Below are 16366 nucleotides of genomic sequence, written 5' to 3'. Positions count from 1 at the left end.
AAGAAATGGAGCACATGTCCTCGCCCCGAGATTCTTCTGATTATTAACTGTTTTGGAACATATCCATTCATGTACCTCTTCTGTGATTTAATTATGGCTCTGTAAAATGCTTATTTACTTTCCATTAGCAGACTGGTATTAGTGATGATCTAGGAGTGATTACAGGCAAGAAAAGTTCTTCACTGAAGAGAGCTGGCCTGTTACTTCTCAGTTCATGTCGACTGTGAGCGAATCACATTCCTCACATGTCTGAGAGCACACAATTTGCTTTTCCATTTATAGTTCTCATTTCACATACTCATTGCTTGAAGTGCACTTCCTTCAATTGATCAACAAAGGAAACTGTTACTTATATTGTACCTATCACTTCTCTTTCAACCAATGAAATGTGTTTGAAGTGAATTTTATGTTGTAATGTAGACAGGAGGTGGTTAAGCAAATGTTGCAATTGTTATGAAGTGGCATGATTTTTCTTTGATAATCAAAACCAAGGTTGTTACTTTCAGTGAAGTACCCCTGTCCTAGTTGTGACTATTTAATACTTTATTTTATACTTTATCGAATTAATGGCTATATAATATATATATTACTTTTAACGTGCTATCAGGGAAGAAGCTGATTATTATTGACTTTTAGCAGGGAAGAAGATCACTATTGTTAAAAGGCTTTGCAGCATTTGTACGTCCCTCTTGACATTTGCTTCTGTTGAATTCAATGGAGTCAATATCAAGACTACAGAAGCTGGACAGTTTTTTTCCAGTTAGCACACGACAAGTTTCTTGCCCAATGTAGCTTTTTAAATTCTTATCTTTTTCTCATTGGTTACTACAACATATAAAAAGAGCTGACTAATTGAAATAAGCAGGAGTAAATTAAATGCATTCCTGTCTTGCTTTTAAATTTTCCCATTTTCCCATTTGTTATAGGACCTTTTCACACCTTGAGAGTCAAAAACTTAATTGTATTATTTGCTTAACTACCTCTTGTGTCAGTGTAACACTACATTACAACATAAAATTCACTTAAAACACTCTTAATTAGTTGAAAGGGAAATGATAGGTACTATATAAGTAACAATCTTTTTTTCCTTCTGCTTTCTCATTTATAAACCAAAGGGGAAATTTTAACTGCTTCACCTAAATGGAATTAATCACGTTAGACGTTAATACAGATCTCTACTCCATTCTTCTGCTACAGCACATTTTTTCAGGAGGCTCAGCTTGCCAACCATTGCCTTTAGTTTTGCACAAGAGATTCTACAGATGATGGAAATCCAGAGTAACACACACAAAATGCTGAAGGAACTCCATAGGTCAGGCAAGGTTCAGGTCGAGATGCTTCAATGAAGGTTGACTTTTTATTCCTTTCCATAGATGATGCCTGACCTATTGAGTCCATCTACATCTGGAGGCATTTTAACAATGCATTGGGCACCATATCTATGAGTGACATCTTAAACAGGAGACCCTGTTGAAATGGAAGGAGAAATTTCAAAACACGTGTAGAATAGGCTTTGGTGTTGTAAGGCCTGCATGTTAGCAGCCCACACTCACCTTGAGCTTCAAGTGTTACTGAATACTGCAGTGACGGGTCTTTATGGAAAATGCTCTTTGCCCTACTGCCTACATACTTATAAAATACTTTATATGGTGTGTGTGTGTGTGTGTGTGTGTGTGTGTGTGTGTGTGTGTGTGTGTGTGTGTGTGTGTGTGTGTGTGTGTGTGTGTGTGTGTGTGTGTGTGTGTGTGTGTGTGTGTGTGTGTGTGTGTGTTCACATGTGCAAAAAGATGCATTTGTCAGTGTGTATACATGCATGTGTAAAACTATAAAATGTATGGAGCTGAATGACTGCAGTCAACAGTTAAAATAGGGTAAGAGGATAGTTATGCAACACAGTTGTCATTTTACTGCCTTACCTTGTGTTTGATGATTGAAAATAAAATAATGAAATATGTTCACTCTGGGAACTTCTCGCCATCTGGTTTTCTGATTAACTCTATTGTTGAGAAACATCTACACAGCTATCCTGCTTTCCTTCACTGCAAGGTTAGTAGACACTCTAAGATTATGTTAGATTTCTCCCTTACTTCTAAGCAAGATAAGACCATAAGGCCATAAGACATAGGGGCAGAAAAAGGCCATTCAGCCTGTCGAGCTTGCCCTGCCATTCAATCATTGTTGCTTTTCACTTTCAACTCCATTCTCCTTCCTTTTCTTCGTAACCTTTGAGCCAGACTCTGCTTTAAATATACCCAACGACTTGGCCTCCACAACTGTCTGTGGCAATGAATTTCACAGACTTACCACTCTCCTGCCAAATAACTGTGGTTAGTTATTTCATTTTAAGTCATAATGCTAAATCAAATTATTATAATTACTGTATATGACTTCAAATTATAACTCTGTAATTTGTGTACACTCAAGACCACTTATCCACAGTTCTCTCACCCTACTTTAACTGTAGTCAAAACTTACGTACTCAATTCTCCTTATAAATATATGCATTTTCCAATTATATATGCATAATTATAAAACGATGCACCCACGTTATGTAAATTGATGTTCTTAACAGTTACTCGATCTGAGAAATGTGATTAAGGTAATGCAGACTGATATATGCATTAAAGATATCATCATATTTACAATGGCATCTCTGGAATGCATGGTTGTGATGAAGAAAGCTTGTTAATTCATTTTTTCTTTATTAGCTAAGCCTATGCTAAGCTGCTTTGGGAGACTGTAACTGTGGCAGCTGCACGAGTCTAGGATTAGAATGTTTAAAAACTCTCTGCTAATTGCTACTCAACTCAGTCTGGCTAAATAAAAGCAAACACAGAAATTTATCAAAGGAAAGTTACCAAACAATGTTCTACAAGGACAGATTTCTTCAGCTTGTAAAAACCTTATAATCAAATGAATGCATAAATTTAATCAATGCTTTATGCAATGGTGTCAATGATATTTTGGAAAGGATCAATATTGATCTGGGGCTGTTGGACTGACAGCCCTGTTTTTCGGCTGAACATTTAATGTTATCTTACTTGAGGCAGACGTAGTTAATATTTTATATGTGAGGTGGGTATTGGGCTTTAGTACCATGTATGCTTCATGTATTCTACATGATAGGAATGAATGCAGATAATCTGTTTATGATGTGTTAAGTATTTATGTATCATGACATTTAAGGCTGCTTCAATGAACCCATGTGGAAAGAAAGAAATTAACTATCTGGCCGAGTATGATTTGGTAATTCATTAGTGTGTGGAACATTTAATTCTTCAGTCCTCCCATAGTTCAGTGTGTCAATGACTGCCATAATTTCTGCAAGACTTTGGGCTATTTTGACTAACGTGTAAGGGTGTTACCAACCGAGACATGACTAACCTGGCTCAGAATGACATGAGAAAGATGCTTCTCAAAATCTGTTTCCTGTAGAGGAAAGGCAAGGGTGGGTCTGAGTGCTGGGGAATGCATTTGGTGCAGGTTTCCATAGTTGCAATAGTATGTGGATTAGTATGTATCTAGGAAGGGGTAGGAATGGGAAAACCACTGCCACATGGAGCACCGCAGGCAGATAGCAGAAACACAGTTCATAGGAAGCTACGGAAGTCCATGACACAGACTCAGAAGGTGGAAGAGCCTTTTGCTCAGTTATATGACTCCACAATAATCTGTGATAGGGAAATAAATATAAGAATTACAAATGGGATTAAATAAGTACAGTTGAGAAGATTCACCTAGAGTATTAGCATAAACATAAGCTAACGATGAATTTGTGATTAGAGTGGAGTTGCAGGGAGTACGTGTAGAGATTATAGATGGGAAGGATTTTCTGACTGGGATAATTATTCACATTTGTTGATGAGTGGTGATGGCCTTTACTTTTTTATATGTGCATTTTAAGTTTAAACCTAGAGATGATGACAAGGAAGTGGTCAGCAACAGTCAATTGATTAAGATATTTAGAGTGATAATATAAATGATCATAAGACTGATATGATGTCATTGGATGTCTCCAAATGTGAGTCTGTATGTTCATATGATTGTGGTTGTGAGCACGTGTGCATGTGACAAGATTTGCTGCTTGGTTTCTTCTAGGGATGCAGAATACAAAGGGTTACAGCTATCACTGGATCAAGTAACAGCAGCAAAACCATCTTTCCCATACTCAAACTCAACCCCAACCATCAATGACACAAGGAAGGCATCCAAATCCCGTCTTAACAGAACAAAATCCAAACCAAGAACATCACCTTATCCTCAGGTAAACTACCTCTGCTATTATCTGTAAACTTGTTGACAACAGAGACAGTGCTAAGACATTGTGTTGGTGGGAGTTATGTTAGAGCTTGGGCTTGTGTAGAAAATACCCAAGACTGATCTCAACAGTGGCATAACTCAACGTGAGTTTCTTTATCACCAAAGCAATTCCTTTAATAATTTGATATTTTTTGTGATAATGTAGGAATATACAGACAATTGTTTTGGTTGCTTGTGGTAGTTGCACAGATAAGAAATGGGGACTGGTTAAACTCACCTTTAAACATTTGAATCCACCTATATTGATGATTGTGGTTGGTGATGAAGTTTATTTGATTTTTTTGTTGTATTTTCCAAATGCAAATCTCTGGAGGAACTCAGCAGGTTAGACAGCATCTGTGGATTGACATGGACTATTGATAATTTGGGTCAGGATGAAGGGTCTCGAACAAGAACATAACTACCATGTCACTCCATAGATGGAGCCTGACCTGCTGAGCTCCTCTAGCATTTTGAGTGTCTCTGCAAATTCCAGCATCATTAGTGTCTTGTACCCCAAAGGCAAATCTGTTCTCAGTTGGTTTAATGACATGTTATATTAGAAATTACAATGCACAATGATGTAGACACATATCCCAAGTGATAGCCAGAATGCATAAGCCCAGAAGATCAAAATTCCGAAGTGTTCCTTATTTTTCTGCAAGAATTGTGATTGCTTCCATTACTTGGAGACAGCAAACTGTAGCATAAATTGCTATAGTCTGAGGCACGGATACTTTCAATGTTAAAGTCTTCATTTTTCTATAAATTGTGGATCATCCAGCCAGTGACATATTAAGCATTCACAACAATTACACTCAGTGGCCGTTTCATTAGATACACGTGTACACTTGCATGCTAATACAAATATCTAATCAGCCAATCATGTGGCAGCAACTCAGTGCCTCAGACATGGTCAATAGATTCAATTGTTGTTCAGATCAAACATAAGAATAGGAAAGAAATGTGATCAAAGTGACCTTGACCATGGAATGATTGTTGGTGCCAGATGGAGTGATGTGAGTATCTCAGAAACTGCTGATCTCCTGGGATTTTCTTGCACTACAGTCTCTGGAGTTTACAGAGAATGGTGGGAAAAACAGAAAAAATACATTCAGTGGGTGGTAGTTCTGTGAGTGAAAATGCTTTGCTAATTCAGGGGGTCAGAGAAGAATGGTTAGACTGGTTCAAACTTCCAGTAAGATGACACATATAGGTGGTGACTCTTTGCCTGCAGCTCCAATGGGAATCATCAAATATTCCTATTTAGGACTGCTACAGCTGAAATCCATTCACAGCTATGGGTACTTCAGTAAGCAGCATTATTTTAAGATGATTAAAAAATCTATCGATATTCAAAATTGCCAAACCTCAGACAGCAGATTGGGTTGTAAGTGCAGTTTCCCTTTAAGAATATGGAAGCGGGGGCAATGCACCAGTCTACAGGTATGATTGAAATGCTGAGGCCTTAAACCCTGCACCCCTGACTATCTGCTAGTAAATGTATGCTTACTATAAATTGAAATTAAATTGAAGACCTCAGAGGAAGATTGCTGTAGCAGAGGAAGTTCAAGGACTGCTGTGTAATTTGCTTCATGGAAATATGGCTATCATGCACCATTTTGGACAATGTGCTGCAGCCTGATACCTTCACTATTCTCTACAAAGACAGGTCAGCTCAGTCTTTTAAAGGTAGAGGAGGTGGAGTATGTTTTATGATTAACTCATCATGGTGCATAAACATGGAAGTTCTGTCTCAGTCCTGCTCACCAGGCCTGGAAAATCTATTGGTCAGATGTTGTTTTAATCTGCCAAGGGAGTTTTCCACTATCGTCCTGATAGCGGTGTACATTCCACCTCAGGCCAACATCAAACAGGCACTGGAGGACTGAGCATTGTATTCAGTAGGCATGAAACAGTGCACCTTGATCTCTATCATTGTGAGGGATTTGAACCAGGCTAACTTGAAGACGTCTCTGAACAACTACTGGCAACATATCACCTGTGGAAGCAGAGGAGCCAACAGACTTGACAACTGTTATACCACCATCAAGAACACTTACCGTGCCATCCCATGCCCACACTTTGGACATTCCGATCACCTGCCAGTACTTCTACTCCCAGTGATTGGACAAAGTCTAAAGACTGCACAATAGCAATACCTATGTCACGTTGATATTTATTGATTATATTCAATAAATATATTTTATTCAATATTATATTCAATAAATATTATTGATTATACTCAATATTCAACGCTCAGTTCTCAGTCCTAATCAGAAGTTACAAAACCTGGGCCTCTGTACCTCACTCTGCAACTGGATTCTTGACTTCCTCACCAGGAGACCACAGACTGAGCGAGTCAGAAATAACATCTTCACATTGCTGGCAATAAACACTGGTGCATCTCAAGAATGTGTACTTAGCCCACTCTACTCCCAGGACTGCGTGGCTAGGCACAGTTCCAATGCCATCTATAAATTTGCTGATGACACAACTATCGTTGGTAGAATTTCAGATGGTGATGAGGAGGCATACAGAAGTGAGATAGATCAGCTGGTTAAGTGATGTCACAACAACAACCTTACACTCATTGTCAGTAAGACCAGGGAATTGATTGTAGACTTCAGGAAGGGGAAGTTAAGGGAAAACACATCAGTCTTCAATGAGAAATCAGAGGTGGCAAGAGTGAGCAGTTTCAAGTTCCTGGGTGTCAACGGCACTGAGGATATATCTTGAGCCCAACATATTGATGCAATTTCAAAGAAGGCATGACAGGGTGATATTTCATTGCGAGTCTGAGGAGACTTGGTATGTCATCATGTGCGGTTGGGAGACTGTAGGTCTGACACGGTGGTCAGCAGCACAGGAGCGCCGCAGGGGACCGTGCTCTCTCCGGTCCTGTTCACCCTGTACACATCAGACTTCCAATATAACTCGGAGTCCTGCCATGTGCAGAAGTTCGCTGACGACACGGCCATAGTGGGGTGTGTCAGGAATGGACAGGAGGAGGAGTATAGGAAACTGATACAGGACTTTGTGATATGGTGCAACTCAAACTACCTGCGTCTCAATATCACCAAGACCAAGGAGATGGTGGTGGACTTTAGGAGACCTAGGCCTCATATGGAGCCTGTGATCATTAATGGAGAATGTGTGGAGCAGGTTAAGACCTACAAGTATCTGGGAGTACAGTTAGACGAGAAGCTAGACTGGACTGCCAACACAGATGCCTTGTGCAGGAAGGCACAGAGTCGACTGTACTTCCTTAGAAGGTTGGCGTCATTCAATGTCTGTAGTGAGATGCTGAAGATGTTCTATAGGTCAGTTGTGGAGAGCGCCCACTTCTTTGTGGTGGCGTGTTGGGGAGGCAGCATTAAGAAGAGGGACGCCTCACGTCTTAATAAGCTGATAAGGAAGGCGGGCTCTGTCGTGGGCAAAGTACTGGAGAGTATAACATCGGTAGCAGAGCGAAGGGCGCTGAGTAGGCTACGGTCAATTATGGAAAACCCTGAACATCCTCTACATAGCACCATCCAGAGACAGAGAAGCAGTTTCAGCGACAGGTTGCTATCGATGCAATGCTCCTCAGACAGGATGAAGAGGTCAATACTCCCCAATGCCATTAGGCTTTACAATTCAACCGCCAGGAGTAAGATATGTTAAAGTGCCGGGGTTGATTGTATTTAATGTATCTAAGTAAACTACTTAAGAAGTTTTTAAAAGCTATTATTAATGCTTTTTGAGAGAGTGATTTAGATGCATATCATATTTTTACTGAGTAATTTTATGTAATTAGTTTTGCTAAAACAAGTGTATGGGACATTGGAAAAAATGTTGAATTTCCCCATGGGGATGAATAAAGTATCTATCTATCTATCTATCAAAGACACTCGAAGATTTCTACAGATGTACCATAAAGAGCATTCTAATTTGTTGTATCATCTTCTGGTATTGAGAGGCCACTGCACAGGATTGATAAAAGCTCCATCCTAGGCACTATCCTCCCTAGCATCGAGGACACCTTCAAAAGGCAATCCCTCAAAAAAACAGCATCCATCATTGAGTACCCCCATTGCTCAGGAAAAGCCTTCTTGTTACTATCAAGAAGGAGGTACAGGAGCCTGAAGACACAAACTCAATGTCTCAGGAACAGCTTCTTCCCCTTCACCATCAGATTTCTGAATGGACAATGAATCCCTGAACCCTACCTCACTATTTTTCCCTCTCTTTTTGCACTACTTATTATAATTTATAGTTTGTTTTGTTACTGTATATGTGCTACTGCTGCAAAACAACAACAAATTTCACTGTATCCCCCATTTTTGTTAAGCATGATTCCTGAATCTGATTGTGAGCTACATACAAATAATGCTGGAGGACAGCTTCAGGCCAGGCATTTTGTGTGTGTTGCTTGGATCCAGCATCTGCAGATCTTCTCTTGTTTGTGATCTGATTGTGAGCTGACAGGAAGGCGACAGTAACTTAAATAATCACATGTTACAACGGTGTTGTACGGAAGGGCATCTCTGAATGCACAGCTGTCGAACCTTGAAGTGGATGGGTTACAGCAGCAGAACACACACTCAGTGGCCACTTTATTAGATACAGGAAGTACCTTATAAAATGACCAGTGAGTGTTCATTTAGCTTCAAAAGAGCTCACTTAACAGACTAGAAGTCAAGATATTGTAAGAGTTACTTTGTTAAGCAAGAGCTGATAATATGGTTTGTGGTTCCTAAAGCACTGCAGTGTGACATATGCAGGCATTTCGTATAATTGACTGAAGAAGTGTACCCAGGACGCATTGCATACAATGTCCCAAAATGTTGATCCTGTCTGTTGCTGGCATTTAAAGTCTGTGCATGAAGATTGTTAAATCTACCAATTTGTATGCAAATTAGGAACAAGTCACATAATACACCAACCGTAGCTGAACAGCACTCCAGATAGTAGGTGGTTTGTTTGCAAAGGACACTTCAAAAGAGACCTTTATTGCAATGAATCCTCTGCCTTGAAGGTAGTCCTTGGCTTCACAAAGAATCACTGATCTCCTCTCCCAGAGGCTCCAATAATTGATTAGTGCATTGGGCAGGAAACTGTGCAGTTCTTAACAATAGCATATCCTCATGGCAACTGGCAGCCCATTAACAGCTTGTGGTGTCTGAAACAGGCTTCACATTGTCACAGAACTTGAACATCTGAACACAGTGACTTTCCACAAATACGAACCCCATTTCCAGAAAAGTTGGGATATTTTCCAAAATGCAATGAAAACAAAAATCTGTGATATGTTAATTCACATGAACCTTTATTTAACTGACAAAAGTACAAAGAAAAGATTTTCAATAGTTTTACTGACCAACTTAATTGTATTTTGTAAATATACACAAATTTAGAATTTGATGGCTGCAACACACTCAACAAAAGTTGGGACAGAGGCATGTTTACCATTGTGTTACATCACCTTTCCTTTTAATAACACTTCTTAATCATTTTGGAACTGAGGATACTAATTGTAGTAGATTTGCAATTGGAAATTTTGTCCATTCTTGCTTGATATAAGACTTCAGATGCTCAACAGTCCGTGGTCTCCGTTGTCTGATTCTTCTCTTCATGATGCGCCATACATTTTCAATAGGAGATAGATCTGGACTGGCAGCAGGCCAGTCAAGCACACACACTCTGTGTCTACAAAGCCAAGCTGTTGTAGCCCGTGCAGAATGTGGTCTGGCATTGTCCTGCTGAAATAAGCATGGACATCCTGGGAAGAGATGTCACCTTGATGGCAACATATGTCTCTCTAAAATCCTAATATACGCCTCAAGAGTCAATGGTACACCTTCACATACATGCAACTCACCAATGCCGTGGGCACTGATGCACCCCCATACCATCACAGATACTGGCTTTTGCACCTTTCGCTGATAACAATCAGGATGGTCGTTTTCATCTTTGGCACGGAGAACTCGACGCCCGTTTTTTCCGAAAACTAGCTGAAATGTGGACTCATCTGACCACAGCACATGGTTCCACAGTCTTTTGGTCCATCTGAGATGAGCTCGGGCCCAGAGAACTCGCCGGCGTTTCTGCATAGAGTTGATGTATGGCTTCCTCCTTGCGTAATTCAGTTTCAAGTTGCATTTCTGGATGCAGCGACGGACTGTGTTAAGTGACAATGGTTTTCCGAAGTACTCCCGAGCCCAGGTGGCTATAATTGTCACAGTAGCATGACGGCTTCTTAGGCAGTGCCGCCTGAGGGCTTGAAGATCACGCGCATTCAACAGTGGTTTCCGACCTTGCCCTTTACGCACTGAGATGTCTCTGAATTCTCTGAATCTTTTCACAATATTATGTACTGTAGATGTTGAAAGACCTAAATTCTCTGCAATCTTGCATTGGGAAATGTTCCTTTTGAACTGACTAACAATTCACTCACAAATTTTGGCACAAAGGGGTGAGCCACGACCCATCCTTGCTTGCAAAGACTGAGCCTTTGATGGACGCTACTTTTATACCCAGTCATGATACCTCACCTGCTACCAATTAGCCTGCTTAATGTGGAGTCTTCCAAACCGGTGTTACTTGAATATTCTGTGCATTTTTCAATCTTATTTTAACTCTGTCCCAACTTTTGTTGAGTGTGTTGCAGCCATCAAATTCTAAATTTGTGTATATTTACAAAATACAATTAAGTCGGTCAGTAAAACTATTGAAAATCTTTTCTTTGTACTTTTGTCAGTTAAATAAAGGTTCACGTGAATTAACATATCACAGATTTTTGTTTTTATTGCATTTTGGAAAATATCCCAACTTTTCTGGAAATGGTTTGTAGGTTAAATGAGTTGATTTTGTGATATGAAGCACCTCCGACATACCAAGTAGCCAGTATAGCAATCCCAGCCATCCTTTATACTCACCTTTGAATAACATAAACATGTTCCACAAGGTAAAGTCCTTTCATGTTGTGTTATGCTGGATAGAAATAATGACACTGGTAAATGCCTTGAGTTAAATAAGAGATATGCGTTAGACATCAGGGTGCTCAAATCAATTTTAATCAAGATCGGCAAATATTTGAGGAGCTCTTGAGATTCAGAGCTGAACAGTTTTCATCTGTGATCAGCGGTATAAGACTTGCTTTAACTTGTGGAAGGAGAGCCTTAGTAGATTTCTAATGTTATAGAAATGGAGCAAAGACGGCTCCACTTGTGACTATTGCACAAAGTATAGGTGTGAACCTCATTTGAAACAAAATGGAAAACTGCAATTTAAAGTGAAACAGGTCACCGTAAATTTTCTTCTGTCGGAAAGAAGTGGGGTATTCAAGATTGTTTATTGTCATTCTTCAGTACGTGAGTGTAAAGGAGAATGAAAGGATTGTCACTCTGGATCTGATGCAGCACTAGAAACACATTAAGCATAAAATACACAATAAATATAAATGTAAAAGCAATCATATAAAGCCCATAATACAAGTAACTGTTAAGAATGTGATTGTGTGTACAATACATAGGATAATTTTATGTACATAGACCGATTAATGTACATAAAGTGTGCAGTAGTTGGGGCATGGTGGAGTTAATGGGTGGATGTGTTGATTAGCCTGATGGCTTGGGGGAAGTAACTGTTTTTGAGTGTAGTGGTTCTGGCATGGATGCAGCATAGGTACATCAATAACTTGTATCTGGATATTAGGAGTTATTGATAATATCCCATCAATAACTCCTAATATTGGTGTATTTGTGGAGTGTACAATCATCAATGCTCCTCATGTACATTAATTACTGTACATTGTTTTGTTTTTCCTAACTGGAAAAGGGTGGATGAAGCAAATAATGCTTTACATCCTTATAAAGAGTACTAACATTAAATTATTGCTTGCTCTACAAAAATACAACACTGAAATTATTTCAAGCACCACACACAAAATGCTGGAGGAACTCAGCAGGCCAAGTACCATCTATGGAAGTCAACGTTTTGGGCTGAGACCCTTCATCAGGACTCATGCTTTGAAAGGGAGAATAAAACTACACCTGTGTAAATCCCCTGCGGCATCTGCTGACCCTGTGATTCTGTCTCAGAGGCCGTTTATCAGAGCATTTTTCAAGAGGGTGATGCTAGATGCTGCCATAGATGCTGCCCGGCCTGCTGATTTCTCCAGCATTTTGTGTGTGTTGCTTGGATTTCCAGCATCTGCAGATTTTCTCTTGATTATGACTGAATTATTTCCAGCAGTTTTAACTGTGTTATTATCAGAGAGGTAATGGCCTAAATATTTTTGCATTGGTTGCATAAGTGGCTTTGAGAAAGCTGTAAATGTTTTTTTCGCTTCCTTAGTTCCACTCTTCTACACCCATGATACGTTTTGCTGTGCTAATCTGCTTGATCAAGCAAATCTCTTATGCTAACACCGGGTGACAGAGAGCACTCGGTAAATGCACTCGTTACACATGCATGTTCAAATGCACACAAACATTGCCTTGACATTCTGCTGTCATTATGCTGACTGTATGCACCTCAGTGTCTTCCCAGGTATAAAGAAGCCTAAACCGAGCTGATGCGCTTGGGTTAGTTTATGGTGCCTTTCCCACCATATACGGTGGAATATTTCATTCCTTTAGTAATGGGGATGTGTAAATGTGTATGTGTTTTTTTAAATACTGTATTTAAGGTAGATATTTCTGTTTATTTGGTAGTATGATTGTAACCACATTGTGAGGTGCATCATATTCTAATTCATCTGTAGTCTTAAGTTAACTTTATTTGCAATCAAAGGTGGTATGTCCTAGTGCCTATAAAAAGGAGCTCATTGCTCTCAGTGAGAGAGAGATAGGGGGCTGTCAGGAGTTCACACTGGACCAGAATAAATATGGAGCTATTACCGTATTTTCTGGTAGATATCTTTTTGAAAATATTGCTTTGATGCACCTTATAAATACCCTTGCACTAAAGTGCTAAATACCTCCAGCCATTTTGCCTTTGGTCATAACCACAGGCATAAGACACGTCCTTAATCTGAGGTGTTTAACTTTGGCCATGTTACTTTGATGATAGTTCCAAAGAGGTACAGTAATGACTGCTTTGAAGTTATAGCTTTAACGGTTGTCAGCTGCTTCCAAACGGTGATTTAAACTTCCCTCCAGACTTTACCTTGAACTTCGTGACCATGGAGCAGAAGACTGTGCCTACTCTCGAATAAAGATAAGTGATTGGCAAAGACCAGCCTTAAAAACCTGGAAAGAGACATTCAAGACACAAAAGGGCATGCTTGGAACAAGTTACCCATTCTAATGCAAGATTCAAGATTCAAGCTTCAAGCTTGTTTAATATCCTTTCCTGTGCCCAAGTTCAAATTTCAAAGTAAGTTTATTATCCAAGTACATAAATGTCACCACATACAACCCTGAGGCATACTCAGAAAACCCAAAAAACATAATAGAATCAATAAAAGGTTGCACCCAACATGATGATAACCAACATGGAAAAAACAACAAACTGTGCAAATACAAAGCAGAAAGAAAACAAACAAAAGAAATAAGAAATATTTACTGAGAACATGAGGTGAAGATTCCTTCAAAGTTGTAGGAACAGTTCAGAGATGGGGCAAGTGAAGTTATCTCCACTGGTTCGAGAGCCTGATGGTTGTGGGGTAATAACTGTTTACTCCACTGGTTCAAGAGCCCTAATGGTTGAGGGGAAATAACTGTTATTGAAACTGGTGGAGTGAGTCCTGAGTGTCGTGTTTCTTCTTTCTCATGGCAGTAGTGAGAACAGTGCATACTCTGGATGGTGGGGGGTCCTTGATGATGGATGCTGCTTTCTTGTGACAGTACTCTGTATTAATGTGCTCAATGGTGGGGATGGCTTTGCCCATGATGGACTGGGCTGTATTCACTACTTCTTGTGGGATTTTCCGATCAAGGGCATTGGTGTTTCTATACCAGACTGTGATGCAACCAGTTAATATACTCTCCACCATGCATCTATGGAAGCTTGTCGAAGATATAGATATCATGTCGAATCATTGTAAACTTCTAAGGAAGTAGAGGTGCTGCCGTGCTTTCTTCATAATTGCACTTAGGTGCTGGGCCCAGGATAGATCTTCTGAAATATTAATTACAAGAAATTTCAAGTTGCTGACCCTCTCCACCCTGATCCACTGATGAGAATTGGCTCATGGACCTCTGGTTTCCTCCTCGTGAAGTCAATAATCAGCTCCTTGGTTTTGCTGACATTGAGTAACACAGCCAGATTTTCAATCACCCTCTTATATGCTGATTTGTCACCACCTTTGCTTTGGCCAATAGCAGTGGTGTTGTTGGCAAACTTAAACATGGCACTGGAGCTATACTTTGCCTCACAGTCATAAATATAAAGCAAGTAAAGTGGGGGTGGGGTGGGGGTAACATGCTGATGGAGATTGTGGAGGAGAAGTTATTGCCAACCTGAACTGACTGGGGTGGTCTACAAGTGAGGGAATTGAGAATCCAATTGTACAAGGAGATACTGAGGTCTGGGTCTTAAGCATATTGGTTAGTTTTGAGAGGATGATAGTATTGAATGCTGAGTGGTAATTTATAAAGAGCATTCTGATGTATGTATCTTCCAAGAGAACCACAGCCTTTTTATGGTTTGGCGGCTTGCGTGTCTCAATGACCCAAAGAGCTGGGTTGGCTAAAGTTGGGGCTTTATGCTTTGGCTTTTGGTAGGGTCACCCATGCCAAGCAGGTCAAAGGGTAGAGGCCAGACTAAGAGTGGTCCAAAGGTCCACCAGGTTTGGGGGTTTAGCTCAGGACTAACAACTCCTCAATTCCCTTATTATCCAGCAACTTGGTTGAATCTATAGGTCGTGGTTATTGAATTCTCTGCTTAGGGAAAGAACCTTCCCATATAATTTTATACTCCAACCTGTGCTCAAGTGCATTTATCATGACTAAAGTTCTCCTGTTCTGACAATGTCTTTGTAAATTACCATTATATTATCATTCCCATGCCATATTCCAGTTTGCAGAGGGAGGTTGAAAATCTGACCTCTTACTCAGTGTCAGCAAGACCAAGGAGCTGATTATTGACTTCAGGAGAAGCAAACCAGAGATGCATGAGCCTGTTTGGAGGACCTATCCTGGGTACAACATGTAAATGCAATTATGAAGAAAGCATGACAGCATCTCTACTTTGGTGTTCACGATGATTTGGCATGACATCTAAAACCTCGACAAACTTCTATAGATGTCTGGTAGAGAGGATATTGATTCATCACAGCCTGGTATGGAAACACCAACGCTCTTGAATGGAAAATCCAACAATAAGTAGTGGATACAGCCCGGTCCATCACAGGTAAAGCCTTCCCACCATTGATCACATGTACATGAAACACTATCGCAGGAAAGCAGCATTCATCATCAGTGACCCCACCACCCAAGACATGCTCTCTGCTGCCATTAGGAAGAAGGCACAGGAACCTCAGGACAATTACCAGCAGGTTCAGGAACAGTTATTAACCCTCAGTCATCGAAGGGTATAACTTCGCTCAGTTTTACTTGCCCCATCATTGAAATGTTCCGATAACGCAAGGAACTCACTTTCAAGGACTCTTCATTTCACGCTCTCAATATTTATTGCTTACTTATTAATTATTATTATAATTTATTTCTTTTTGTATTTGCACATTTTGTCATCTTTAGCACAGTGGTTCGATGTCCAAGTTGGTTCTGTCTTTCATTGATTCAGTTATGGTTATTATTCTATGGATTTATTGAGTATGCCCATCTGCAAGAAAATGAATCTCAGGGTTGTATATGGTGACATATATGTACTTTGATAATACATTTATTTTGAACTTTGAACTAATACAATCTTTTCAATAATTAATCTTGATGATAGATTTTTCTCCACAAGACTTAGAGATTCAATGAAATTTGTTGGATTAAAAGGGAACTATGAGAAGTTTTTATACCTTAAAAGTGATGAGGAAGCTGGAACCTATTTCATGTGTGAGTGTTTGAGCCGGAACCTCTCTCCATATTTAGCAATATATGGATATGCTGAATACTCTTTCCAAACC

General features: G+C 39.8%; 1 protein-coding gene across 6 annotated transcripts in view; it reads left to right on the top strand.

Moving 5' to 3' along the window:
• The window catches only part of sim1a (SIM bHLH transcription factor 1a), a 115598-nt gene that overhangs the window by 27240 nt on the left and 71992 nt on the right, over positions 1-16366 (top strand). For all 6 annotated transcript variants that reach the window (XM_073056465.1, XM_073056464.1, XM_073056462.1 and 3 more), the window contains one exon: positions 4099-4264. In XM_073056465.1, the coding sequence (XP_072912566.1) occupies positions 4099-4264 (166 nt within the window). The remainder of the gene's footprint in view (positions 1-4098; positions 4265-16366) is intronic.

Source organism: Hemitrygon akajei, chromosome 9, assembly GCF_048418815.1.
Source record: "Hemitrygon akajei chromosome 9, sHemAka1.3, whole genome shotgun sequence".
NCBI classification, from domain to species: Eukaryota; Metazoa; Chordata; class Chondrichthyes; order Myliobatiformes; family Dasyatidae; genus Hemitrygon; species Hemitrygon akajei.
The sequence above is the reverse complement of the archived record's forward strand: the minus strand, read 5'-3'. Positions and strand labels throughout refer to the sequence as shown.